The sequence below is a fragment of the Dermacentor andersoni genome, chromosome 3, assembly GCF_023375885.2.
Source record: "Dermacentor andersoni chromosome 3, qqDerAnde1_hic_scaffold, whole genome shotgun sequence".
Taxonomy (NCBI): domain Eukaryota; kingdom Metazoa; phylum Arthropoda; class Arachnida; order Ixodida; family Ixodidae; genus Dermacentor; species Dermacentor andersoni.
The window spans coordinates 61949299-61976610 of record NC_092816.1 but is presented as its reverse complement, the minus strand read 5'-3'; the positions used below and the strand labels follow the sequence as shown (position 1 = coordinate 61976610).

The 27312-nt window shown below is 49.8% G+C and overlaps 1 protein-coding gene across 3 annotated transcripts in view; it reads left to right on the top strand.

Annotated features, from left to right (window-relative positions):
* Positions 1-27312, top strand: part of LOC126546982 (death-associated protein kinase 1-like) — a 153981-nt gene that overhangs the window by 79604 nt on the left and 47065 nt on the right. The window contains exon 1 of one of the 3 annotated variants that reach the window (XM_055062898.2): positions 14229-14624. The exons of 1 other annotated variant lie outside the window; for it this stretch is intronic. In XM_055062898.2, the coding sequence (XP_054918873.1) occupies positions 14484-14624 (141 nt within the window). In that variant the 5' untranslated portion in view covers positions 14229-14483. Of the gene's footprint in view, positions 1-14228; positions 14625-27312 lie in introns of those variants that run through there. One more of the 3 variants, XM_050194758.3, reaches the window with a different exon arrangement.

Genomic DNA, 27312 nt, shown 5'->3' with positions numbered 1-27312 from the left:
GATTATCTGTGCCGAACTATATGGCTCCAACTCATATAGTTTTCCTGAAAATGAATTTTAAAGATTGGTTGCACTCGGGACTCCTAACTTTCTTCTGGCCACCCTGTGTTTGTGACGTCACAGACTAAATCGCCACTGCCGCGGAAATATTCGCTTAAATCGCTGCTGTCTAGTTTGGAAACTCTGTAAAAGCATCCTTCAAGAGACATCATCAGCTTCGCTTCTTCGGCATTTTCGCCAAGTGTACTGCGTGTTTAGCACTCGTTGTCCGTGTTTACATTATGGTAGTGTAGGACCTGACGTCGTCGACTCATCGTGCCGTCACACGAATCAGCTACCTGTTTAGGTTTCGGTATCTCGTTTATTGGTTATTTAAAATTATTAATGAATTTCCAAGCAAATTGAATCACCATACCCCTGACAGGACTGTCAATGCAAGTTGAAAATGACAATATCCTTATGTGGTAAATAAACAACGCCGAAGTCGCCCTTTAAGGCTCGTATTCCTAACACACACACACACACACACACACACACACACACACACACACACACACACACACACGCACACGCACACACACGCGCGCACACACACACGCGCGCGCGCGCTTGAGCTAGAACTACTCGTAAAAGTAGACGCCAGCCAACCATGATTTCGGACAGCCTACGAAGTCCGCCGCCTAACCCCAACAACAACAGCAACAATAGCAAATTACGCTCCACCCGTACGGTGTGTGTGTATATATATATATATATATAGTGGAGTGCAGTGGAGTGCTTCAACCGTAATGGATGTTGCAAATAGAGGAGAAGAGAGGAGAAAAAGGAGAAAGAAATGGTAGACAGGTCAACCAGACGCACGTCCGGTTTGCTACCCTACACGGGAGAAGGTGTGTAAGGGATGAAAAGAAAGGGAGAGCAGAATGTATTATATCAGTGTGAATACGTGCGGTTGTCTATCACTTCACGCCTATAATCGGTCACTGAGGCCAGTCGATTTTACGAATCGTTGCCGTGCCCGCGTTGCGTTGTAAGCCTGCGACACATGGGACGATGGTCCGAAAATCTTAAGTCTCTAAAAGTTGTCTGTTGTCTAATCGGTTTAACGCACTACGAAGAACGTCGCGCTCGATGCTATAGGGATTAAAAAAGCTTAACGCGTGCTCGATCGTCTCTTCACAGTTGCATGAGCTATAGATGGCTGTGTCGGACATTCCAATAAGCAATTAATAGGCTTCCGAAAAAGCCACCCCTAACCAGAGGCGGCACAGTAAAGTTGCATCACTTTGGGGGAAGCTCGATGGAATCTGCAGCTTCAATGCAGGATCCAGCCGGCGGAGAGGCCAGTTGGAGAAAGCCGGGCTGTTCCGCAAAGTGTCAGTCTTAGTTTGAGCAAGTAAACGAAGACCCCTTAAGCTTGCAAAGATGGCATATCCTGAGAGAATGCAATGTGTATGTTTTCTGTTGCGCTTGTTTTGAAGCCCTCTTATATCATCCTGCCCATAGTGACGATGTTGTTCTGGGCTTATCGGAGCTCGCGATGCTAGAGAGTCGGAAGAAAATGAGCTGAAGCTGAATTTATTTAATTCGGAAATCAGAACACTTTTGCCATAGTGTCTAAAGGAGGCCGAAAATTATTAAATTAGCTGCGAACAGAAACAGCGCGTGCGTAGTTGGAAGAGAGATTAGTCGGCATACACGCTATGCACTTTGCCTTAGCTCGGCTTCCAATTTCCTCTCTCTTTCTTTTTCTCATCTTTCTATCCCCTCTTTCCCGTCCCCCAGTGTAGGGTAGCCAACAAGACACATTTCTGGTTAACATCCCTGCCTTCTCCCGTTCATTCCCCTCCTCCTCCTGTTCATCATCATCATCAGCATCAGCATCATCATCTGTATCTCACAAAAGACAAACGAAGGACCGTTTCTGACCTCGAGTCAGCGCAGACCGCAAGACGTCTGCTCGATTTCTTTTTCGTGGCTAATTTTGCGAAAGTGCAATCATGCGCCTTGTCCGGCTTCCATCGCAACCCTTCACTTCTATTCACCACTGTCCTCTTTCTTTTTATTGCTTTGACGACGCATAAGAACCTCCCCTTGGCCTTTTCTTTGTGACACTGCGACTCAAGACGTGCGTGAAGAAAAGCGAGCTTGCCCCTTTTATTCGGCCGTTCCCGACGTATGCATCAGCGAGACAGATAGGTATAGGTCTTCGCAGATGCACAAAGGAAAAAGAAATAGATAAAAGCGGGGTCTATGGTGGCCAACCTATTGCGGCTGTCTTTTGTTTCGCACTCCTGCTTGTGTGCCCGCTTTCGCAGCGCAAGCCGCAAGTGGCACGCGAGCGTGCTGCTTATCCGGACTTTCTTTTGTCCGTAAACAAAGGTTGGACGGAGGCAGATGCGCCAGCACTCTCGCGTGAAGTGCCGTGCCACACGCCTTCCGCACCCCCCTCTCCCCTTCCCGCCACCCTTAATCTTTGCTCGGCGACGCCTGTACAATTTTCCATTCACTTGCTCAACCTAGCCACGAAGTAAAATGGCAACCGCTCTCTCTGCGTCGTCATGCGAGCGTCTGTGCTGTAGCACTAGCAGAGTTCCTGATTCGACTCCCGATGTGACACAGCCTCCGAAGCTGCTGGTGGGAGAAGAGGGGTGGAAGCTCATTCGCGTTGGGTGATGGGCTCCCGCCTGGTCCTGCGCGGGGAACCATTAACTACGTTATGATTCCATCGACGTATACCGTGCGCTCCGCGGGTCCACCTGTCCGCTCGTCCGTCTGTTGGTCCCCTCGCTGGCGTATAAATGCGTCCCGTCGCTTTCCTTTCTTTCTTTTTAATCTAGTGTCCGACTCGTCTTCGCTTCGCGGACTGCAGTTCACGTTCTTCTGCAGCACGGCCCGCGCGTATATGGACGTTGACCTCTGACTGCACGATGTGGCTCAGACGCGCTCTTTTAGCTCTTCGCTTGCCTTTCCTCTTGTTTTTTTCTTTCTTCTTTTTTCTCTATTCTGCCTGTCTTCGCGTGATCTTCACCGGCCTTCCTCGAGACCTTCCTCATTGCCCGCGGTTTCCTCTTCAGGTTTCTCAAACGATGCCGGGTGCTCCCACCCCCCACCCACACTAGAGCTCCGCCTGCCTGTAGCGCTATTCCCTTGTTTGGTCTCTGCCTCGTTCATTTTATTGTCTATTACGGCTTTCTTCTTCTCTCTCTCTCTCCCTTCATGCGCTGCAGACCGAAAGACAAGAAAGGGGCGCAGACAGAGAAGAACCAAATCTGACTCGGAACAGTCGTGTACCGCGAGTGCGTGCAGTGGCCTCGGAAAAAACACGAGTTGCTTCGCGTACACGAATCGCATCACGCAGTGCGCGTCGTTGGAGGTTCTGGCGGGCACTGTCTATACACGTCTCGCTGCGGTTATAGTGCACCGCGCTAACGAGACATCCGCAGTGGCGCACGCGCCTTGTGTGCTGCGTGCGGTGCATGTGCCTGGAAGAAGGAGCTTATCCCGGCACTTGATCGCAGCTCTGGCTTTTGTCTTTCTTTTGTCTGCAGTAATTATTCGTTACCTTGACGACGTCGACGAGTGCGCGTGTGCCCTCGACGGTAAACGCGCGGTTTCTTTCTTTCATTTCTTCTTCGCCTTGCATAGCGGCGACTAAGCGAAGCATGCAGCGCAGCCCTATATAGTGAGGTTCTGTGTGGGTATACGCGGTGCTGGTTTGTCTGTGTCTCTTATGCGGTTGACAACCCATTAATCGCCGTGATCGCGTGCGCGTTTTGCCTTCTTTTTTTTTTCGAATCTTTTTCCTCGTGCAGGCACACTTAAGCGCAGCTGAGGCAAGATAAAAGATGGAGATACGCCAGGGAAATTAAGGCTATCATTTATTGAATGTGTCACGATCGTAGAGTGAAGACGCTTCTAATCGAGCGTCGATAAACGACGATTTGTAGTCAATTCGGTATGAAAACGAAGTGTTACTAATTAGATCACGTCCTGCGAAAGGGTTTGTAATTAGAAGCGACCGCGTGGTTCTTCTTTGGCTCTTCTCCAACGTGGAGCAGTACTCCTATGTGGTTGGCAAGACATGCATGCTACTCATTCCTTTACACTCAAGCAGCTTTGGCGTTTTATGATATCTATCGCAGGTCGCAATTATTTCGTGCTGTCCAGACGCGGGGCTCAGAGTGTCTGTGTAAATTAGAATGCATTTACTGACGTTATTATTAGCTGCGTTTCCTACTGTACGCGACGCAGCCATTACCGCCTTAAGTGTAGTCATTCCGGAATCACAACAGCATTGTAAAACGACACAATAAACCACCATACGTTCAGCGCACCGCGTAAGTAATGTAACTGTCCCTTTCGCTCAGTCAAATATTCCCATCCTTCAAGGGTCAGTATAACAGCTGAACAGAGAGACTGGAGAAACGGAGTCATGCATGAAACCTGGCGCTGCGTATACTGTATCCTTACATACTCGCCACAGCCGAAACGAACCGATATGTCATTACTTTTTTAGTGCGAACACTAAACAATGATGATGTGACGACCACCTATATTTCATCGGGTTGTGCGCTTCCCCGAAGTCGCTGAGAGTCGCTGAACTGAGAGAGCGCTGAACTGAGATGCTCAAAGAGCGCATGTACCAGACCCTCTGCCATACGTAACGCCGCCTCACCGCCTACAATTACGGGCACACTTGACGTGGAACAGGTATGCGCTACGGCCGTCTTCCTCGCCTGACTCACTCACACCTTGCTTCGCTCCCACATCTCCGCGTGTTACGTTTCTGCCTCATTTCGCGGCCCTGCCTCCACTTCCAACCGACGGCTCGTTGGTCTCGGGTGTCTCGTCGTCGTCATCCTCGCGCTGCACAGATGCTGTATACCGGACGTGACTCAGGAGGGACGGTATCGCCGACACGCTTCGTTAGGCGTTTCGTCGAGCGCGCGTAATTTGGCACCCGTTCATTCTTTCTGTTTCAGTCTCGCCAAAACAAACGAGAGAAAAAAAATAGGAAGGGTGGGGACGTTTCTTCGTCACAACGGCATTCCACGTCGTTGTTTCTCTCGCTGCTTTTTTTTTTTGCCTCCTCTCTCATGTGCCTGCGGTAATGATGCGCCGCTCGGGTGGATGAGAGAAACACCAAGTTTCGACGTGTGCTTAAGAATGACGCCCATGTACGTGCACTTCCTTGAGAGGCGTCGTCGCTGGTGGTCGTTGGGAGACAGGTATACCGTAAATATTTGTCTACGCTGCTTCGTTACGTCTCTCCTTCGCGAAATTCGCAGAACGAGTCCGGCAGAGACGCAGAGAACTTAGCTTACAGGACGGCATACAACCCTACAAGGGCCCCGGCCGGCTGCGCTATATTTCGGAAGGGTGTGATCGAAGCTGAAGAGAGAGTTCATTAACAGGAAAGGGAAACGTCAGCTTGAGACTGTGTTTTCTACCTGCTGCACTGAACAGGAGAGAAGGAAGGAGACAAAGAGCAAGGGCTGGATGAATGATGAGGATTAAGATAGGGGCGAGGATGTGTAAGGATAAGGCCAACTAAACGGTGACGATTAAACGTACCACAAACATAAATATGCCAGCTATATCTTATTTTCATCAGTGTAGCATGGATCTGTTGGAAGCGCAGAGAGACCAGGATGGAGAATGCTCGAAAGCTTTGCGTTCCTAGGAGCCGTTAGCCATTGGCCCGGTCGCCTTCGCTAATGATACGTGCTACATCGCAATTGGCTGACACTTTTTCGTACGAACACTTTCAGAGCAAGAACTTTGAGAATACCGGCCCAAGATGGGCGGCGCGTCTGCTTTGCAGCGACCTCGAACGAAATGCTCACCACTCTTCTTTAATGAGAGAGAAGAAAACAATAGCCGCAGACCTCCGCGTTACTTAGGCAAACCGGAAGGAGTGGCGTCGTAACACGGCTCTGTAAACTTGCGAGACCACGCGCGCTGTGCGTCTGGGGCGGAACACTCCTATGGCTATATGGCACGGAAAAAAACAAAGAAAAAACAGCGCCTGACGTGCAGCAGTCACAGGCGGAGGCATGCGACGGCGAGTCGGAGAATGAGACGGAAGAAAATTACGCGCGGCGGACTCCGCAAGTGGCGGCGTCGTGTGCAGGTGCCGCGGGGCGTTGCTATAATACGCGCACCCGAACGGCGGGTGTTGTTGTTGCGTGGCGAAGCCGTGACTCACTCCACTTTGCTGCCGCTGCGCTGTGAGGCGGCGGTGCTCCACCGCCACCGCCGCCGCCAAGAGACTTTCGCGTGACGGGCGGGGCTCGGTTTGTCATTGAATAAAAAAAAAAAAAAAAAGAGTGAGCTTTATTTGTTTATGTTTTTTTGTCCCTGCCACATTGGCCTCAATTTATGATTCGTTTTTTTTTTCTAAAGTGCGGTCGTGCCGCGTTCGGGAAGCCGGTATCGCTTCTCACCGCGCCACTTTTCTGTATAATAATATAGAGGCGCGTGACGCGCTGCGCCTTCAGAAGCGGCTATTTTTGCTGTGGCGGCTGCGAGTGATTTGATGCAAGGGGCAGGAAAGAGCGATGGGCGAATGCTGGGTTGTTGATTAGGGTTCGTCTCGAGTGGCCATTCTGCGCTAAGGCAATGGAAAACAAACAAAAAGGGGAAGGGGGGGGGGGGGGTCAGGAAGGCAAGTGAGCAGAGGCGAAAACAAGGAGTTTATGCCCTGAATGTACGATGACTGCAGAGTGTACGTGTGACACACTTATGAGCGTGTTTGTGTGACCCCGGCTATATAAACCCTACTGCCTTTGGTTATAAGTTTACGCAGTGCGCTCACAGAATTTAGAGCGAAATCTCGCGTAGGTCAAGTACATTAGGACGAAATAAAGGTGTCATTCAAGTGAAGTGCAGCGACCGGGCAACCAAATAAGTCAACCGTAAATCCAGCCAGAGACAAGCGAATTAGAGTAGAACCACTGTCTGTTTAGGGCTACTGTCTACGTTGGGTCCAAGCTTGAACATCGCGAAGGGGAACATGTACACAGCCAGGACGTGTGGTGTTCTACACTGTCACGGTATGTCACAACGCTTGGGATTTACAATGTGTTCCGCCTACCGTGGACGCTATTCAATTTCCCAAGGGCTGATTACCCCCTTATACAGATTAAGAGCACGGCAACTCCCCGTGGTTTGCTTGGCTTCAGTGATCCCTTGCCTCTGTGCAAATTACTTCTCACGTGTAGCAAGAAAGAGACAGCTTCTGTCGCGGCGGGAGCTGTCGCGAAAACAGCGCGAAGGCTGTGCTCGCCATGCACATCCGGGCGGTGTCCCGCCAAGCGGGTTGGTTATCGCGCATTTGGGCTGATTTTGCGCAGGTCCTCGATCGGCTCCGCTGGTCGCGAGAGATCGTCGTCCCCGCCGCGGCACGCCAAGGTTACGCGTGACGAGGCATTCGCCTCGCGTGTAATGAACTGTCCGCGCGCCTATGCGCGCTCCTCGCTTTCCACGCAGTCCCGCCTCTGCACTGTGCGCCGACGAACACAAAAGATACACCCCCGCCCCCCCTCTTCTACCATGCGCGCGCGCACTCACACACGTACACCTACATGTACTCTGCATGGGGTCTCGGAAATGACGCACTAAGTGCCCATTGTCTATCATTTATGAACCGTGCAGGAAGGAAAGCGTAGCCTTCGCGATGCATAGCGCCCGCACCGCAGTCGCCCGCCCGCTCGTGTGTCACGTGTTTGCGCGTGCTTACGTTAGAGCGTGCGTGTGTGCGCTCGAATTGCGCGAGTCTGCAGGACGACGGCGTGGAACTTAGCAATTTAGCCTTGCCGTCGTGATTCGTTTCGATCACGTGGCCTGCGGTGGCTCGAATGTCTGCAGTGTCGATGGTTGTGTGTCTGTGTAAAAGGGAGCGGGAGTCAACCTGGCGGCGAGAGTGGAACGTGCTAAGTTTCACTGTGACGAATTTGGTTACGAGGGTCAGTGTGGACGGGTCGCATGAGACCTAGCTGCGCGGGTTGACCGCGTCAAGAGCCTGTACTGGAGCGCCGATCATCGGAGAGTTCATGTCCATTAATCAATCATTCGGTCAGTCACTTGGCTCATTGTTATAGGGCTTTCACCGATTCCGTTTTGTGCGTTATGCAGAGCGCATCGCCGAGTTTCGCGTTGGAACAGTTCGCTGTAGTAAAGACAGTCAGACGTCATTCGCAGACGACAAAGCACGACAGCGATCCGAAGGATGAAGAGATTTCGTTGACATATCGAGAGCCAGCACTGAGACAGCGACAACTGTGAAGAGCTGGCAGATAGATAAAGGAAAAGGACGGAACGGACTTTCTCGAAATAAAAAAGTTCGTTACAGTTGACTTTCTTGCTCCCGCTTTTCGATTAGCGATGATTAGTAAAAAAAGGTTAATCGACAATCTTTCGCAATAATCGACGGCGTAATTCCTTCTTTCGCGCATGGCGCGGTCACGGGTGATTGCGTCAAAAAAAAAAAAAAAGACTAAGAAGAAGAACAAATAGAACAACCGCAAAGTCCTCGCTCTTTTAAGCAGCACGCGTCCACCTATACCTTCGTTTTATTCCCGCCGTGTACGAGCCAGACCGAAGTTCTTTGCAATTACTACATTGGGGGCTGCGTTTGCGGCCAATGGCCTTGCGTGCTCCCGCCGCGGTGGTCACGGAATCGAGCATCGCGGTCACAGCGAGAGACTCGATCCGGGAGCCAAGATTAGGGCTCCGAATGCAGTCGTCCCCCGCGCTGCTAGCAAAAAACATGGGTGGGTGGAAAGCTGCCCCAAATGCAACGTTTAATCTTTCCTTTTCTTTCTCCTCTCGAAGAGGGCCCGAAAGAAGCTTAATGCCTGCTTTCGCGGCGAACTACGCGCGCGGTTGTCCTGCGTGCATGTTATGCATACGCCTCGACATTTTTGCCTGCGCGCCGCTGTAGAGTGTCTGCCCGTGTATTACGTGCAGCCATGCGTGTGACCGTCGGCTTCAGGTTTCGGCTTTCTGGGTTTCAGGTCTCGCTTTGGTTGTTGTTGTTGTTGTGGTTGTTGTTGTTTTCTCCCTGGCGTTTCGTTTGGGGAGACGTCAGGTGGTCTAACGGGCTTGTACAGCTGTTAAATTAGGCCTGTGACTGCGTTTGAGAGACAGGTTTGAGAAACGTCTACTAAAGTCTTAAGCGCAGAAAGCAGGTTCGAGTGCCGAGTCTAAATTGAAATGGCGGTGTTAGCCTCGTGCGTATGGAGCAGACAAACCTCGTGTTGCAAGAAGCGCCTGCGTTATTTTCCTTCTCTTTATTAGAGAGTTGTGTCTGTGCTTGCGTTGAGCTGTTAATGAATTAATTAAACAAATGTATAATTCAACTTCGCCCGTTCGCATATCTTGCGCTCCGGTTGCTGGCTTGCGAATCGCCGTCGATGTCGTTTCGCCCCACTTTGTTAACCTGACGTGGCTTTTGCCGTTTTCAACAACTGTGAAAATCTTCTGCCCTTTATTTCTCTCCCTCTCTTAGCGGGTGTAGCTTTGATATTTCTCCTGGCCTAGTCGGCTCACTCTTGTCTCCTGGTACAAAATCTCAGCGACCTTCAACGTCGCTTGACTGCAGTTCTCGTGAGCGTTTGTTAAGGACTGCGCGGCGAACATCCTGTCAATAGCTATATGTAACGGAACTCGCGCTGCAGCGCTTGCTGAAGGCTGGATCGTCGCGCGCGCTTGTATCTTGACAGGCGAACAACGGCACACAGCTTTATAATACGCATTTCGCGGCTCATTGGTTCATAAAGGAGATTGAAAAAAAAAAAAAAGTAGCGCACGGTTAAACAAAAGCAAGAAAAAAAATAGGGATAAAGAAGCACAGGATGGAATTACACTAATATATCTTAATTCTGGAATTTTCACGTGCCAGAACCGCGATCTGATTGTGGAGCACGTCGTAGTTTGGGACTCCGAATTAATTTGGACTGCCTAGTGTTATTAACGCGCACCCGATGCAGTATACAAGGCCGTTTTTGCATTTAGCTTCCATGGAAATACGGCCGCCGCGTCCGTGATTCGAACCCGCGCCCGCGGGCTTAGCAGCGCAACGCCAAAGCCACCACTCCACCACGGCGGGAAGGAGAAAAAATGGACGCAGCTTCTCTCACGCGGGTTTCCTCGCCTTTTGCCTGTACATGCTCGACGAAACTTTGCTTTATTATGCATATGTGCGTGTGCGTGTTTGTACGTGCTGTTTGTGTGTTTGTGTGATGGCTTTGTTTATGCGTGTCTACATACGTGCTATATGTTTGTTAGTCGCGGTGTTTGTGCGTGTCTGTAAGCGTATGCGTCATATGTGTGTTTGTGTTATCACTATGCGTACCGTAATTATGGCCCACCAACTGGATTAGCATGCGACGCCGTCATCGAGGCTAACACATCCAACTTATCATTGTAACGTCAGCACCTCTTCCTGTCTCTTGTCCCAGTCCTAGAACGTGCTATTCTGTCGCCGTATTATGACGTTTTCCACCGCTTTATACATCCCTTCCGCTCGCATTCTTGGATGCCACGTTTCTCATCATACAAGGCCTTGCTTGATTCACACTACAAGACATTATTCCTGGACAATAACATTTTTTGTCAATATATTAACCTCCACTACATGAAAGAAAAAAGGGACACAAGCAGTAATGTCATCAGGTTAATCGCGCAGGAAGCGCTGAACAGAAGAGAGGCAGACGGTCGGCTGTGACGTAAACAGAGTTCACAAACACAATACGCTTTTTTTTTTCCAACTCAAGTCTGTCACTCAAGTCCTCGTTAGCGTACCTAATTGCCGTCTGCCTGCCTATAGTTAATGGTCTTGCGGCTTTTGTCAGAATAGAAACACCCCATTCTTCGCTCCCTTTAGTTTCTTTCGTATTCTTTCTATCGCAATACACTTTGGGGTCGCCAGTAATGACGCCGTACGCCGTAGCTGCACTCGTCCACCGCATGCACATCGGCGTATGTTGCGGCTAAACAAACGACCTGCTTGCACCAGACGACCATGCGTTTACTGGGAGTCATTAGTCTCGCGCATACGCAGAAAGGACTCCCGGCAGAGTAACAGAAGGACGGGCAAATCGCTGATACACATGTGGTTATGAATGGTGCATATGCCAGGTGTCCCCCCCCCCCCCCCACCCTCTTTTCTCCTGCACGGCTGCGCCACTGTAACCACAAACCATTGTACGCCGTCGTTGGCGGTCCTGCTCGACTCGAGATGTGCCGGCGTCCTACTTTTCCCGCGCACTCGTATCACCGCTGGTCTCTCGAGCCGACGAGACGTCGAGTGTAGTGAAAAGGCTCTTCCGTGCTAACGTGCGTACTCGCGTGCGCGCGCGCGCGTGTGTGTATGCAGTTACATATATTTAGCCATCGCAACCTCGGCTCTCGTCCACTCAGGTGAAAGAGAAATCTCTCAAGTCTGCCCGCCCGGTCTGGCCTTCCTAATTTTACTACGCGTTTTTCTTGTTTGACTTGGTATTTAAGAAAGTTTGCGCTGGACTTGACTGCAGCAGTTGAGATCGTCGAGAGCGAATGTGCCGCCACAACGCTTCCTAGCGAGGCTGCAGAGGGCGTTGCAGGCGTCGCTGAGCTAGAATTTTCCAGTACGCTCGGTTAACGCTCGGTTGGTCGCGCACTTCCCAGTGCCACGCCCCCTTCTGGCGCCAGCACCACGGAGACAGTTATAGCACGTTATAGTTTGGCCAGAGTCTGTAGTAGAGAGACGGGGGCGATTATTTGAAACGAGTTGATGGCCCCGAAGGCTTGCAAAGGAAGGGCGTATAGGACGTCTGCATGCAGACCACGTTTAGCTCGCCGCCGTTTTTTTCTTTTTTCCTTAATCTCCCACGTCACTCTCACTCAAGACTGACGTCGCTCAGACTGACGAGAAGACTGTTATAATTTGCGCGGGCAGGGCGAGATTATTATTAGAGGCGAACTGAGGAGTGAAACACGTGGAGGAGAAGCTTTTTTTTTTTTTTTTTTTTTGCCTAATATGCATGCGCTGCACGCACTTGGTTCGCACGGCCACCGCACGGATTTCTCTTTTCTTTTTGTTTTTCTCCCCGCTTCACTGTATCTCGCCTCTCGCGCAGCATTTCTCACGGTTTATGGCGGCTCGGCGACGTATATACGTATCTCGGCGGCTCGCGGTATGCTGTATGAGGCTCTCTGGAAACGCGCGTTTCCCTGCGCTGGCGGCCGCCTTTTCGGCCGTGTGCCTCGAGCGCACTCGCTTGGGTTAAGTTTTGCCTTTTGTTTTTACCTGTGCGGCGAAATAACGGCTTCACGCCCGGGTGCACGAGACAACGAGGAAGGGAGGGTACCGCGCCGCGCACTGTTGCTCCCGTTGCTGTTGTTGCCGCAACTGCTGGAATTGGTGCTTATACAGTCCGCTTTGCAACACGCCGCTGCGTTCTTCCTCGTCCAACGCACGCAGTTGCGCACAGCCGCAATACTATGGTGCGCTCGGAGAAGCGGCCTTGTCTTATCGCGTACATTTTTTTTTTTTTTTCCACGCCTTCGGCTCGAATAGGATGCGCGTGTCTATTTGTATGGTTTATTCTCTCTCTCTCTCTTCTCTGCGACAGCTACTGAACGTTAAGTGAGGAGGTGTCGGAGAAGGAACGTACGAGACTGTTGTGCAGGAGGCGAAGGCGGCCGCGGCCATTTCGAACGCCCCCCTGCGCTTCCCACTCGATTTCCTTGTATGTGTACGTGTGTGCGTGTGGCGCTAGCGAAATGCCGCACTTCGCTCGCTGCTGGGAACCACAGCGCAGACTGCAGGCCTCGGCCGTCCCAGCGTGTGCTGCGTTGCGTTGAAAGAACGGCGCCGTTCGTAGCCTGACGAGCCGCGGCGCGGCTCCTCAGAGGTGGTGCCTCCTCTGCGCGGTTCTCCAGTTCTCTCGTATAGCGTTTAATGCGTTCGTGTTTGTTGTTTACGGCAGTTCTGCTCTTGTGCCCGTGCGCGCCCATATGCGATTCCCGTTCTGAGTGGGGGCGGCAACGTTGGATACGGCGGGCTGCGCTGCTACTGCGCACGATGACGGGAGGAGGGGAGGCCGTCTGGATTGTGCCCTCAGGCTGCGAGCGAAATGACAGCAGCCGAGTATAGAGCAAGCAGCAATGCAGCGCCAGCGCATGTTGCTGGTGGCGCTTCCTTCTTCGGTCGTCGGGCGCGGGAGTCCGCACGCGATCGGCGCGTCTTGACGACGACGCGCGTCTTCCGACCAGACGTTTCCCACCGGCAGGTCTCGTGCGGTGTCCTGTGCGCGAAGTGTGTGCGTGCGTCCTTGTCTGTGGCGGCTAGTGACATTGCCTTGTGCACAGGCACGGGTCGCTGCTGAAAACGAACTTCGACTCGGCGAAGCTGGATATATACGTCCTCTGCGCGAGCGAGCGTGTGCCCTGCGCTGGAGGTGTGCTGTTGTGTCTGTGCCATTCGCTTGCCCCGGGTGATTGCGAAAAAGCAACGAGGTCGCGACCAGGCAGACTTATTAGGCCACAGCGCTGAATAGGCCGTGAACTGCTAAGAAAGGAAAGAATGAAGCGGAAGGAAGGAACGAACGAGGGAGGGCCGGCTGGCTCTGCAGCCTCCAGAGTCCATATAGAAGAAGCTTCATAGCTGAGTTGGAGTTGCGCGATAAATTTAGGTCTTGAAGATCCTCCAGTTTTCTTTCGTTCTATTTTTGTAGTCGGGGCCGTGATTAGCCACTCTAATGGTCGTCCGGAAAGGGCGAGCATACCAAATTGAGAATTCGGGCGCAGCATTCCTCATTCTAAAGTAAACGACCTCCAGCCCTTTTCCTTCGCATGAAAATCTGAGGCGAGCGCGGATAGTGCGAGTTAGATCCTCGTCACTATGTAAAAGACAGCGCTATATACTTCCATTGCCCAGGAGACGGATACGAATGTTTTTCTGCTCCCCCATTTTCGTTTAAAGAGGACAGAAAGATAATAGCCGCTTCTCGCTTTGCGTTATCGATATTTTTTCCAACTTTTTTTTCCCTATAACGAGCAATGGGATACGTTTCCTCCTATTTTGACATAATACCCCTCCCGCACAGTGACTTTGCATTGTGTCAACGCAGTTTCACACATCAAATATCTCTGAACTGAACCAAACTGAACTTCAGCTGAAGTTCAGTTTGGATAGGAACGTACACCACCGCGTCGATTATTTATCCTGCAATGCGGTTCGCAGAACCGTCACCAGCGCCGCTGCTCTAGCGAAAAGTGGCAAGCGCGCACGCGCGTGACATGATGAACGCTGATCACCGGTGCTTATGCGCGCCGCCGCTCAACAGTCGACCCGCTGCAGAGTCGCTCGCTGTCTGATCTGCCGCACTTCCGATGACGTTCCGACGCGACATCCTCGACCGGGACCTTGTGCTCCGACGGCGATCGCTTCTTAATTGTTGGAGCACAAAGTGGTGACCTGGTTGTGCGCGAAGATGTTCGGGATCCGAGACCAGGATTGGGTCGGCTTGGACGACGCGCCAGCGACTGCGGACTCCGGGACTGCGCCGACGTGGCGTGACAACATGACCGCTGCCATGTGCGCTATTCCCTTGCCGAGCTTCCCGTTCTCGTACGTAAGTATATGTACCTACACGCCGTGTTCTTACAAACCTGGGAGCCTCGATTCACAACGTTCTTTCCGTCCGTACGAGCTTTTTCCATTGACCGGCCGCCTTCGACCGATTTTATGCGTCTGAAATTTCTATTGACTGTCCCCTGCTTTTACGAACAGTTAGTGCTCAACTGTTGTGAGAACATGGGCCCTGAGACGGAATTCACAAAGCTTTTCGTGCGCAAGTGCTGTTTGTCATTGACCAGCCGCCTTCGCTACGTCCAACACCGCGATTAACTGACATCTCTTTTTTTACGAACGGTTCTAACGTAAGAACGTTTTGTACATCCCAGGCCTGTGTTCGCAAAGCGTACGCTATAGAGTGTTTCGTAAGAACAGGCGCAGACCAATCATGATGATAAATGCAATATTAGCGAAAATGGTCGCGACCACTGGTGAATAACTCTTACGAACGAAATGCACGGCGAATTGTTAATGTGTCTGAAAAGTGAAAAAATATATACTGTCCACTTGCCGCGAAGTGTATATTAAATTAAGCGTCCAACTCGACTCGTGTCGTACGTTTGGTTTCGGTGAAAAATCTGACCGTCGACAAGTCCGTCGCTGGTCGCCACCCGGACATTTACCTGCATGCCTCTGTGAACAGAGCACGAGTTTCTAGCACCACCAGTTCGCAGGTCATGGGTTCCATTCCTGGCCGAATTTCGACGAAGGCGGAGTGTTACAACGTCCCGGTATACATTTGTGAGATGTAGGTAAACGCTAGAATGCTGAGTGTCTCGTATAGTCCTGGCGTTGCTCTAGGACTTCAATCAGTCAATCAGTTTGGCACGTTATTCGGTCACGGAGGTTGGTTTGCTTTCCATAGCTTTGTGAAAGAAACACTGGATTGGTGAACGATATAACATAGACAGGACTGCTGGATGTAGTGAAGATACTACGTAGTACACATTACCTTAGTTACGTGTGTTGAAATTCAGCTGAAAAAGTTCCGGCATCATTGTTAATTAAACGACGAGAAAACTATAGTCTTCAGCCTATTCCCTGTCCGTCTGTTCGTTCGACCCTCTTCTCTTCCTGGCCTTGCGATGGAATCAAAATTGAGTGAAGGGGCTCCATGCTCAACATGTATGGCTGTAAATCTAATTCATCAAGTTCCACTTCACGAGAAAGCACGCCGATGCGTTGAGCGTTAACGACATCAATTATAGTAGAAAAGCACGCGTTACATTTACGTTTCCGATTGACCGGCATGCTTTCGTGAGTAAACTCTCAATCGTTCAGTGCTTCGAAGAACTCAACTTATCGCGTGGTTGGGCTATTTCTTTCGACAATGAGAATAACCGCATCGTTTATTTTTTTTGTCTTATTCTTCCTTGTGCTGAACAGCACAAAGGGCAGCACGTATTCCGCCCCACGATGACGTATTCCTTTCATTTTTGCACTGTCGCGTACTCTCGTGGAATCGACGCCGGCCACGTAGACGTCGACGCTTCTTTTCGACGCTTCTATTCGAACAAGCAAGAGTAATTACACATCTGATACAAAGAGCGGTAATTGGATGGGCGAGCTCGTCATCACATCTCTAGGAACATCCTCTTGTCTAGCTATAACCTACCGCGCAGCACATAAGAAAATGACCCACTGAACACCCGGTGATACTGTGCTATACGCGGACACACCGGCTGATTCGAGTATGCAACGACATGCGGTGGGTGCGCGGCGGGCCGTTTAGTTTTAGGCCGCACAAGAATGGTGGTGAGGGGGGTGGGGGGACGGTTCATATCGTGCGCACACTCAGGGAGCCGGCAGCAGCATAAACAGGCCGTGAATCTCCCCCGAGACGTCTCGCGCGTGACTCGCCTGCCGCATGCATCCATCGCAGTTCCGTTCAGCTCAATCCGAGGCCGGATCCACAGCTTGGATCGTACAGTTGGAGAGGGAGAAAGCAGGTGGCTGCCATAAGTAGCATTTCTTTGGGGCCATATATGCATCTATTCGGGCGAGCTCGCCACCGCTAGTCCGTGAGCTCGCTTGTACGCAGTTCTATATGCGGCCCGCAGAATGACGGAACGTGCTTCCCCTTGTTTCGCAGACGACCTCCGCACGGAGAACGGCGGATGCTTTGCACGGGGGGTGCACGACTGTAGCTACACGAGACGGGGTCACGCTCTAACTGCCGTATTTAGTAGATGGAAGAACACTTAATCTGCGACTGACGACTTCCCAAACGACGAGAATAAGGGCTCCTAACGAGCAAGTAAGCACTCAACTTAGCTCAGTAACGGCTGCCCCCCATCGAACTATATAGCATACTAAGTACGTACGTACACCCATGACATTGCTATATATGTTCGCTGTGATTGCTATTTAAAGGCGATCGTAAATATTCCATAACCACAAGCGAAAAAAAAAAAAAACGAGAAATGCGGGAAGAAAAGCGCTTTTCCCACTTCTATTCAAAGTAGGAGGTAATTGCTACTCCCGTACGTTAACAAAACGTTCCTAATAATTCATTTTGATCTGTTGATTTTCATACCAATAAACAAAAGGCCGCTCGAAATGGCGTAGGTGAGGCTCCCAGTTATATATGTATGAATGTATATGTATATGTATATGTACACATATATAGTGCCCACCTGCTATGGTCTCAGTAAAGACTGGCAGTATTGTAAATAAAGGAATATCAGCAGCGCGCCGACGTCATCGCGGGTCGATATATGCTGTATGTACACCTGGCACAGCGGAGTGCAGCGCGCCGTCACAACCCGCTTATATCAGCGGCTGACTCCACAGGCACTGCGGAAACCGTGAATAGCAGAGGCCTTCAATCATATCAGTTCCGAAACTCTGCTTCGCAGTCCGCGGCCACGCTCCGGTATATCAGTCCGACAGTGTTAACTGACTGACGTGTTACGAGTGCACGGTAAAAAGCTTCGCTTCGATCCGTCGTCGCCAACCGCCTACGAAAGTGCTCGTAATGGTACTGCTGTCCAAAATTTTTTTAATATATATAATAATAATACTGGGAAGTGTTAATTAGAAATGCTGTAAATGTTCTGATTCTTTCCTTAAAGCGAAACCTACTTTGCCTGCCTCTCCGGAGTTAGGCGTGATTAGTCGGTGTTCGGTTTCTCGTCGAGTAAACTGCGCCTATCCCGAAGCCGGTGTATTAGTAAATTTAGCATATCCGGGTGACAGTGTAATAGTAAACTGGGCCGATCCCATAGACAGTGTAATAATAAATTGAGCCGACCCCAGAGGCAGGGTAGTAGTAAATTGAGCCCATCCCGGATGCGGTGTAACAGTAAACTGGGTCGGAGAGACCTTGTAATCGAAGGTGGCATTGTACGTGTATTTGATGTGTACTTGACAGGCACGCGGTGGGCGAAATTGTACTATTTCCAACGTAAGTTCTAAATCAAACGCAACTGCGCTCATCATGTGTATCTGCATGTTAATCGAATGAATTGAGGAATCTTTCGCTTAACGTAATTTCATCAAGTGCGTTGGATCTGTCGTAATTTTATCTTAGTTCTGTTCTAAAAAAAAAAGTGGCGGTGTATAGTTTTGTTTTCCATTGGTGACGGAACAGTCACCGGACCCCCACGATTTCTATCAATCACTGCTATACCGCATTGCGAAGCACGTGCCCTCTGTGGGGTGTTCCGCAACACATTGAAAAGCTACGGCGAAACAACAGCCATATGACGTCCGTCACATCGTGTACTCATTTGCACGGTCGAGGCTTCGACAGCCGTTGCACGTAACTATACTTCATCGAGCGGGCTAATGGCTAATATGGCGTATATATAAAGCACGATATTGCGTGCGGTTGCGTCAGCGGGGAGGCGAAGCCTCTGTGGCGGGCGCCACCGTCGCACACGTACGAGTATAATTCCATCGCCGTCCAAGCACCGCAAGTGCGCGCAAGCTTGCGGAGCACTTTGAATTTCTGCCACAACTTCCTCCATATATACGTGTATACGCGTGACAAGTCTGAAATAGCGGGTCTTGTAAAGTACGATGCGGCATTCGCGTCACGACTCGGTCTCTACAGCAGCCCGTGTCTGCTTCCATGGACGCGGGTATAGCGGCGCTCCCAACGAGGATGTACGGTACGTGTAAGCGCCCACCCTACATGCTGCGCTCGTCGTTTCGACGCGTGTGTTCCCGTTGGCCAACTGCCTGCGCGGGACTCCATTACCTCGCATACCGCTCCACAGGGGCGGCGATCGTTGCTTAATGTGGATGGGCGGAACGCCTGTCACGGAAGGACATTTCTTCCGCCGCCCGTTAGCAACAAGCTTGGTTAAATAAAGGGGGAGCCGGTAAAGTGATGGTAAAGCTAACCGAGACGTGGTCTTACATGCGATCGAAAGTGTGTTGCAACTGCCATTCGGCGCGTGGGTACATGCGGTTACGCTGCTCGGAGCGCTTCGTGGAGTCATTCTGTCGTCGTAGTTATAGACCTCAGACTCTGCCCAGGCGGCGCTGCGGAAAAACCCGTCACCAGCGCCCCCATCGCAGCCTTGGCGCTAACTGGGTAGTGCAAGAAGAGCTGTCCGCAAGCGAAGGTGCATAGACCACAATGGACCCTTCTCTTTCGTTTGTGTTGAGGCACGGTTTCCTAAAAATCAAGGACCTGGAAAACTTCTTCCGCCTATCCACGCTTCGAAAAGGAAGCTCAGCAGGGCGAAGTACGTGTACAATATAAAATAAAGTCTCAAGTGTTATTTCGGCGTGCTGCAACTCGCAAGTACAGAGAGCATCACGTTTGTCTATAGGCATATCAGCATAAAAATCTAAGCATTTCAAATTGGTTCATATTGAATATGTCCTGAACACAAGACTTAAGTACTCCTATATTTTTATGCATTTTATCGTAATGTTTTGTCTCGCAATTATTTACAGAGAGCAAATCTTTTAATAGCCTTTTCCAGGGCAGCAGACAGAAAACGGTTTCCAAGGCAGCAAACAGCTATCATAACGAAAGTAAGCTTCCTACAGTGCCTACGCGCTGCATCTTTCTTTCTCGCAGGAGCTACAGCATCGCTCAGTGCCTTAATTTGAACTTTTCGCAGACGCTTCGAGCAACAAGCGCGCACAAATAAATGTAAATAAACGTGACATTTTTTTTCTTTACACACATGCGTTACCTCGCAATTACTCATCCAGTGCTCCTATACAGCAACTTTATTGCTCACATTTGAAAAACGCAGTCGAGCAGGCTCAGTACATTGCGAAGCGTTCTTGCTGTATCGGCGCAGGACATGCAAAATACCGAAAGTAGAAATCTGCTCGCGATACGACGATGCTCTAGAACAGGATTTTGAATTCATAAACGAACCAAAATGTTAGGTTAAGCTGACCTGCCAAATCTCCCCGTTCCACTTGTTGAGTCAAGCGGACGCGGACGTCTGTTAAAAGGTGGAGATATCGATGGTACATAAGCTGGATGGTTCGCAACGTTGTTTTTTCTGTTACTAACGAAGTGGCGGCTGCAGATGCTTGAGTTTTCGCATGGTTACCACGGACCTCCGTCAGGGCCACGCAACACAATTACAGAATAACAAAATCGTCGCACTTTCTCATGCGAGCCGCTGTGTTGTGGGGAATGCAAGTAATCCGATTAACCAACAGGTTGAACGGCCCGTATCCAGCGCTCTCGCCTTTCCCCTTCATACGATCGCAATGGAAATCGGTAAAACTGAACGTTGTTATCCTGCCCTTCACATTCATGGCAATTTACAACACAACATTAGCGTCGATTGCGGCGTTTCTTCGTAGCGCGCGGAGCTATCGTGGTTGCCGTCGCTCCCGCCATCAGTCTGAAGAGTGAGCCAGCAAGCGCTTTATGGCACTTCGGCGGCGCGTCCGACTAGCGTAGAAATTCATAGCTCTCTGTCTGGGTGTTAAATGCGCAAAACACTCGCAATATGGACCAAAATCTAGTTCAATCGTTGTTTTGCAGTTGCTATCTGCATAGGCAACTTAGCAAGGGAGTCGGGCTTCGCACTACTCAATTACTGCCTCTTCGCAACGGCAGGTGGCGCTACGTGTCTTGCAAAACTCCAGAGTCTGACGTCCATAGGCGCGATTTCGTCGTTTCTCTCTCTCTCTTTCTCGGCAGCGGAAAGAGCGAGGAGGACTTTCCACGTGTTCGTCCTGTCTTTCCTCTGTCCCCTTATGGCTTCGTTCCTGCAGTCTTCGTGTTGAAAACTATTTTTGTATAGGTAGTTACACTAAAGCTGGCAGAACAGCAGCATGTGTCTAAGTGTTCTTTGTGGTCGTCTTTTCGCGCTGTTTAAGTTTGAAGTACGTCGCACCGACTTATCCAAACAACAGTACGCTTATCTAACGCGCTTCTTATCTTAAGCCTATAGAGAGACGTGTGTGCGATTGCAGCTTCATGATTCATTAACATAGGTGGCAGTAAGTCATCGTATCGTGTATTAATTCACACCCTTGGAGATTTCCGCAGAGCTTATTCGGTTAGTCATAGTTCTCGCGCTCGGAGTGGCGGATAAAAGTGTGCACTCACGCGATGAAAGGTACGATCATTAAATCGCTTGTCGCACGGGCACCCTCAGTGATAACTGGGCGCTATCATCGTTGAACTTGCGTATCGATTGCCGGTTCACATTGAACGATAATCGCAACTGCGTCAAGATATGATATGTGATTAAGTGATATGCATTCTTTTCCAGTGACCGTATATTTTAACGTTTCGTTTTTTTTTCTTGCACTTCGTGATTGGCTTGTGCGAAGCCTCGCACCCACTATGTCGCCTGGATCGGCCACTCGGCGGCACGGACGATAAGGTATGATTAGGATCGGCGGAAACAAATCTTTCTAGGTGCGCGTGTCCCAGGCAATAGATTCACTCATTTGAGCAGCGCTGGCTCTTATAGCCCTCACTGATGACGAGCTCGACAATTTCGAACTGCAGTTGCCTTCAATTATCATTGGAGAGTGCGCGCACGTGGTACGGGCATTAAAAGTTAAAAACGCGAACAATGCACAACGTTGGTAAACGTATCCCCCTCCCCCCCATTTTTTTTATTAGGAGCCGGGTGGCATTGCGAGCGGGCTTGCACACTCGGGCGCATACCGAGTCGCCCCTTCTTTGCCTTTTCTCTACGAATTTCTCTACGAGTCGTCCTCAGAAGACTGCGCAGGTTTCCGCATTCCAGGCGGCGGCCCTGAGCGACAGCGTAACGTCGTCGTCGTCGTCGCCGACGGGCGTTTCCACAGCCCCCCCCCCCTCCCCTGAAAACGAAGGCGAGCGCCAGCGCCCGGGGTGGTCGCGAAGCCTGCAGCGACGCGCGTGTTGTGTGTACAGGCGGCGAAACGTGCGCGTGCTTCATTTCCATGCGAGCGCGTGCCGAGAGCCGTCTTTCCGACTTCTCGCAAGCCGCGCGCCTTGTTTCCATGCGCCCATACAGAGTAAACACAGGACCGCGGAAAGGATATTTCGCCTACTTCCAGGGGACGCCTTCGTGCTCGTATATATCTGCGTGTTCCTGTCTCGTGCGTTGTATCTCGTCGAATAAAGGTCACGCTTCTTTCGGGACTTTTCCAAGGCTCACGTTGCCACCAGTTGCGTGTCCCGTTCTCCTATAGTCTTCTATTATATTCCGTATTTCTCGCGCTTACCATACGTCCTGCCCAATGAGCCCTCTGTCGTCCATCAGCCTGTCTTCGCTGCAGCGCAACTGACAGGTATACAGCTGCCGGTGCTCTATTTCGTAGGCGCGGATAACTGTCACCCGAAATGTTTTCGCCCAAATGGAACGAAGTTCACTTATTTCTTTAGTAAGTATACCGGGTCACGTACACGCATCGTATCCATAGCTTCGTTTCACGTGGAAGCTCGTGAAGGAATGATAGAACGGCCCGTATGAACCCAGCGTCCCAAATCGGGAGGCTGGCGCACCTGAGACGGGCTTCACGTGCTTCTAAAGGACTCAAGTGCAGCCCTGGAGCGCTTCTAGAGCAGTATTTAATGACACGTACACGGCACACGTACACGTACACGCGCACCAGCGAATCGGCTTTTCCTATAACCTCCACCTTTCTTCGTTATCATTTGCCTCCACATCCCCGCCCTAGCCTTGCTCAGGCGCTTCCTTGTGATTCATCCCACGACGCGCATTCTCGACGCTGCGTGCTCTTTTTTTTTTTCCAGAGCAGCACGACCTCCTCCTCTCCTTGCCTGCGACATATCTAAAGGGACTATTTCTTTTCGCGCTTCGTCAACTGTCCGAGCGGAGCTGCGCGGTTACGTCATCGCAGGAGCTGGCAGGTAGTGCCAAGTGGTTGATAAGAAGAGCGTAGGATCGAGCCAGAGGAACCGTCTCGTTATACCGGCCCTGTAGGTGTTTCTAAACCTCACGCTGAGGATGCCGAGGTGTACTTTCAGCAGCAGGCATTGAACTGAATGTCGTGAGCGAATGCGGGACTGCAAAGATAAGAGACGAAGAGAGCGCTCACATTGAAGTCAATTGAGTAATTACGAGGCCTCGTCGGTATGCTGCCCACGATATTCCTTTGTTTTATTGTGCCATCTGGCGGCCTGGATCAGGGACATCCCCGCCTATTAAACGCGGTCGAGCCAAGATTGTGTGAGGTCGGCATGTTAAACGGCTCGGTGCAGATAGACGAAGCATTTCGAAAGGCACCTCTCTCTGAGCGCTTAGTTGGCCCGTTATTATTTCTTAGTCTGCGTCCTTCGTAGCGCCGTTGTCCCACTTATCTTTGTTTCTGCGAGTGTGCATTCTTTTTCTTTTTTTTCTTTAGCCGAAGCAGAACCGATGGGAGATTTGGCTACTGGCTACTGGCTATTGGTTACTGCCTACTGGCTATTGGCTCCAGATTCGGCTACTGGGAAAGGGAGGGATGTTCATCAGATTGGAATACACGGTTTGCTACTCAGCATGGGGGAAGGTGAAAGGCGAGGCTAAAGGGTAAAGAGAGAGAGAGAGTGTGTGCAACACTGTCTAAGCGAGTATGCAGCACAGCCACGAACTCAAAAACACGCAGAGCTGTGTGACCGAAGCGAAGAGCGAAAGATAAAGAAAAGGAAAGGCAGGGAGGTTAACCTGGTTGCGCCTGGTTTGCTACCCTGCAATTCAGGAAAGGAAAGCAGACCCGTCGCAAGGGTTTGTACACCCTCACAAAAAAAAAATATGTAAAACGTCTGTAGAGAGTTTTTTTGTGATGTCTATGAATTGTCTATATTAAACAGCTTCTAGACTTATAGCCCCATACTATTTGTCGACTAATATCTGCAGACGTTCTGCGGACAACCCGCTTGGAGGTCTGTGGACCACAGTAAACAAAAGTAAACATACTTGCTAACGACTTTTATACATAGACATTGCATAGACTTTATAAATTATCAAGACGGAAAGTTGATATCAAGGTTAGGAGGCACGTTAAAGAACCCCTGGCGATCGGAATTAATCCGGAGCCCCGCTACGGCGTGCCTCATAATCAAATCGTGGTTTTGGAACGTAAAACCCCAGAATTCATTCAGTCATTTCAAAGTAAAGCGATCTACATGAACAGTATACACAACCTTTGAACTGTGCAAAGTGATTAAATTCACACCTATAGAGTGTTCTATTTTTCAGCTGCACTAAATTTTTGAACAGGCAAATAGCACTGTTCTAACCCTCGAACTAAATATTACTCGATGAAGTGGCCAATAATTATACGAGAAATTAAATGGCCTAATTGACTAATCAACTTAATTACTCTAAATATTATTTATTTAGTTACTGTACGGTACATATTTAAATTTACGAATTGGAGCCGGTGAGTTCGCAAGCACATCCACTTGGAACAAATTCTCATGACTACACCAGTTTCGAGATATTAATTTTCAAGGTGTCTAACGAAATGTATTGGCATTCCAGTTATTTTTGTGCTTCAATGCATAACACAGTGTTTTCTTTAAAAAGTAAGTGGAACAACGGTGCATTTTTACGGCGAGTTTGGTGGCGAATATCTCCAAACTGGTGTAATTTTGGATGTTCATTCCAAATGGATACGCCCGACAAACTCATTTGTTGCACTTTAGTAAATTGAAATATGTGGCGTAAAGTAATGAATTAGAAACTTAATTAGCTTAGTTAAGTTCTTTATTCAGTTAAGCATTGTGATTTTTCGTAGAATTAGTGACCGCCTCATCGAGTAATTTAGCTCAAGGGTTAGAATTGGGCTATCTGCCAGACATTTTTTTTATTATTATTGGCGCGGCTAAACAAAAACGCGCCTGGTGTAGGAGTTGCAAACTTCTACGTGCCGTATCAAACGAGTAAGTGTAACGAACCAGTGCAGTGCATTCACTGCAGGGTGAAGTTTGGAAAATAAGTAAATGCTGACAAGAAAGAGATGGTGTCAGGACAGCGCGGAACAATATCCGAAAGGAGCGGGGCGCGTGCACCTGTCCTACCTATGGTTAAGTTGAGCTAGTCCAGTGTTCGTGCGTTGAATGGCGTCTCCGTATCTGCCGCCAGACACAGTGGGGACCGTTTCTCTCGAACTCGGATGTTCCGAATCACTGCCTATTCCGAACAGCGGAAGTATCCACTTGCAAGTCTCGTGGGAGCGTTGCTCGTACATGTGTTGAACATCGTCCATTGACGCATTCGATTCATCCAGCATTGTGACGCGGCCTTAATCCGCACTTTCTTCGTCTTGCTCACAGAGGTCGTAGACCGCTCACGGTATGGTGCTCTTCTTACACCCGTGGTCAAAACAAAGATGCCGCGCGGCGACCGCGGATTGCACCCTCCGCGTCCTCGACCTCGAACCCGGTAACACCTTGTGGCGTATTGCGCGGGCACTGCACTTCCCCGTAGGCCACGAAAGTAGAGCATGCGTTCAACTCGAGCGCTCTCTTCTGCATGCAGTGGCGCTCAGTGAAAACTTTTGCGAACGTTTTGCGTTGCGCCTGCAGGGTTTGCAGATTTGGCTACTGTGCGCCGAAACGGTTGCTTTCAGGAGCTGGTACATGGTCTTATGTACGTGCTAAAATTTTGGCTACTCTACCGCTTCGCTACTGTTTCGCTCATTTGGAATCCATACTATAGAGGTACATTAGTAAATCCGCAAATTAGCGAGTAGCAACACATCGTTTATAAACAGCCACAGTTTTCTCTGTAACAACAGTATGCCTGGTGCTGCTCTGGTTATTTCCCTCGTTTCCAAATCTTCGGTCGAAGGCACATTCTATTATCGATTACTAGCAAGCAATTGCAAAGCTTGAGAGTTGATAATTCAATCGCTGTTCGGCTACTTTCGAGGGCCGTGTTCGGTTTTCTTTATCTTTTTCGGGGGGGGGGGGGGGGGGGGGGGCTACTTGAAGAATTCGCGGCTGGTTCTTGAGCATGGCACGAGGCAACGCTGCAGGCGGCCCAGTACGGGCATTCTCATTTCAGTGAGCTAGAATGTAGGGTAATTCCCAAGGAGGGTAGGTGTTATTCGGCTTGCGAGTGGTGTGTTGCGGATGCGAATTCAAACCTGTCTGCGCTAAATATTCAACTTGAACGAATTTCAAGGAATCTCAAGAAACGTTTGTTCAAGTGAAAGTTTGTTGAAGTGAAGCGCAAACGCTCTGCTCTCGGCGCGGAAAATGTTTGAGTTTCTTAATTGAACTGAATTATTCGTTCATGTGACGTCTGATGGAGTAGCATTTTACTGTGATGAAATATCGATCACCACTCATAAAAAATGCACCCCCCCCCCGTCCATTCCTTTCGTTTCTTTTGTTCTTTTTTTTTTTTTTTTGGCAACGTTAACCATGTTTCGGTCGAGCACTCGGCTGATTTCTCAGCCTACGATTTCGCTCTATAAGGCAGGACTAGACAGTCGAAGGCCTACAATTTCGGTCAATAAGGCCGGACTAGACAGTCGAAGGAATGCACGGCGACTGCGATGACACTCTTTTAAACACTTCGTTGCAGTAACAAAGATGACGTCGATGGCGTTCAGCATGATATTGCGTGCAAAACATATACAGGACGCATATTTAGGAAGCAGTCCTTCGACCCCTCAGGCTTTTTAAAAAAAATTATTTACAACACTTCAGGCCCTCGTCAGGCCCATGCAGGAGTGGATAGGTGATCAAAACTGTGCAATGTGGAATGATGCACATTCCATATATATGTGCACATGTCTTTACGAACGCTTTGGCTTGTTCGTAGAACATGTATCAGCCAATAGCCAATAGTAGCCAGTGACAAACAGGTCTCACGAGCGAAATTTTTAAGCTTCATAAATTTGGTTCGAATTTTAACGCACTAAACAGCCCGACATTGGAGGACGAGGCCGTCATATTACTGCTTCCTTCTGCGCTACATTGATCTTCAGAATGATGCAGCACTTGGATTGGTTTAATTAAACACTGATCATGGAAGGGAATATCACACTTTTTCCCTGGATTCACTGTAAGTAACTCCCCCCCCCTTGTGGTTGACAAACCTTGTGCTGTCATTGTTTGAGGCTGAAAAGTGCGGCTAGTTGGCAAAGTTGCGTATATATAGTGACGGATAAACAGCACAAAAACAAAGACGTTTGTGTGTTTGCGCTGCGACTTCACTCGACGATACGTGCATTGATTACTTGCAGCTTGGGCGGTAGGGCAGACATTTCAAATTACAGTAAGAAAAGGAAAGAAG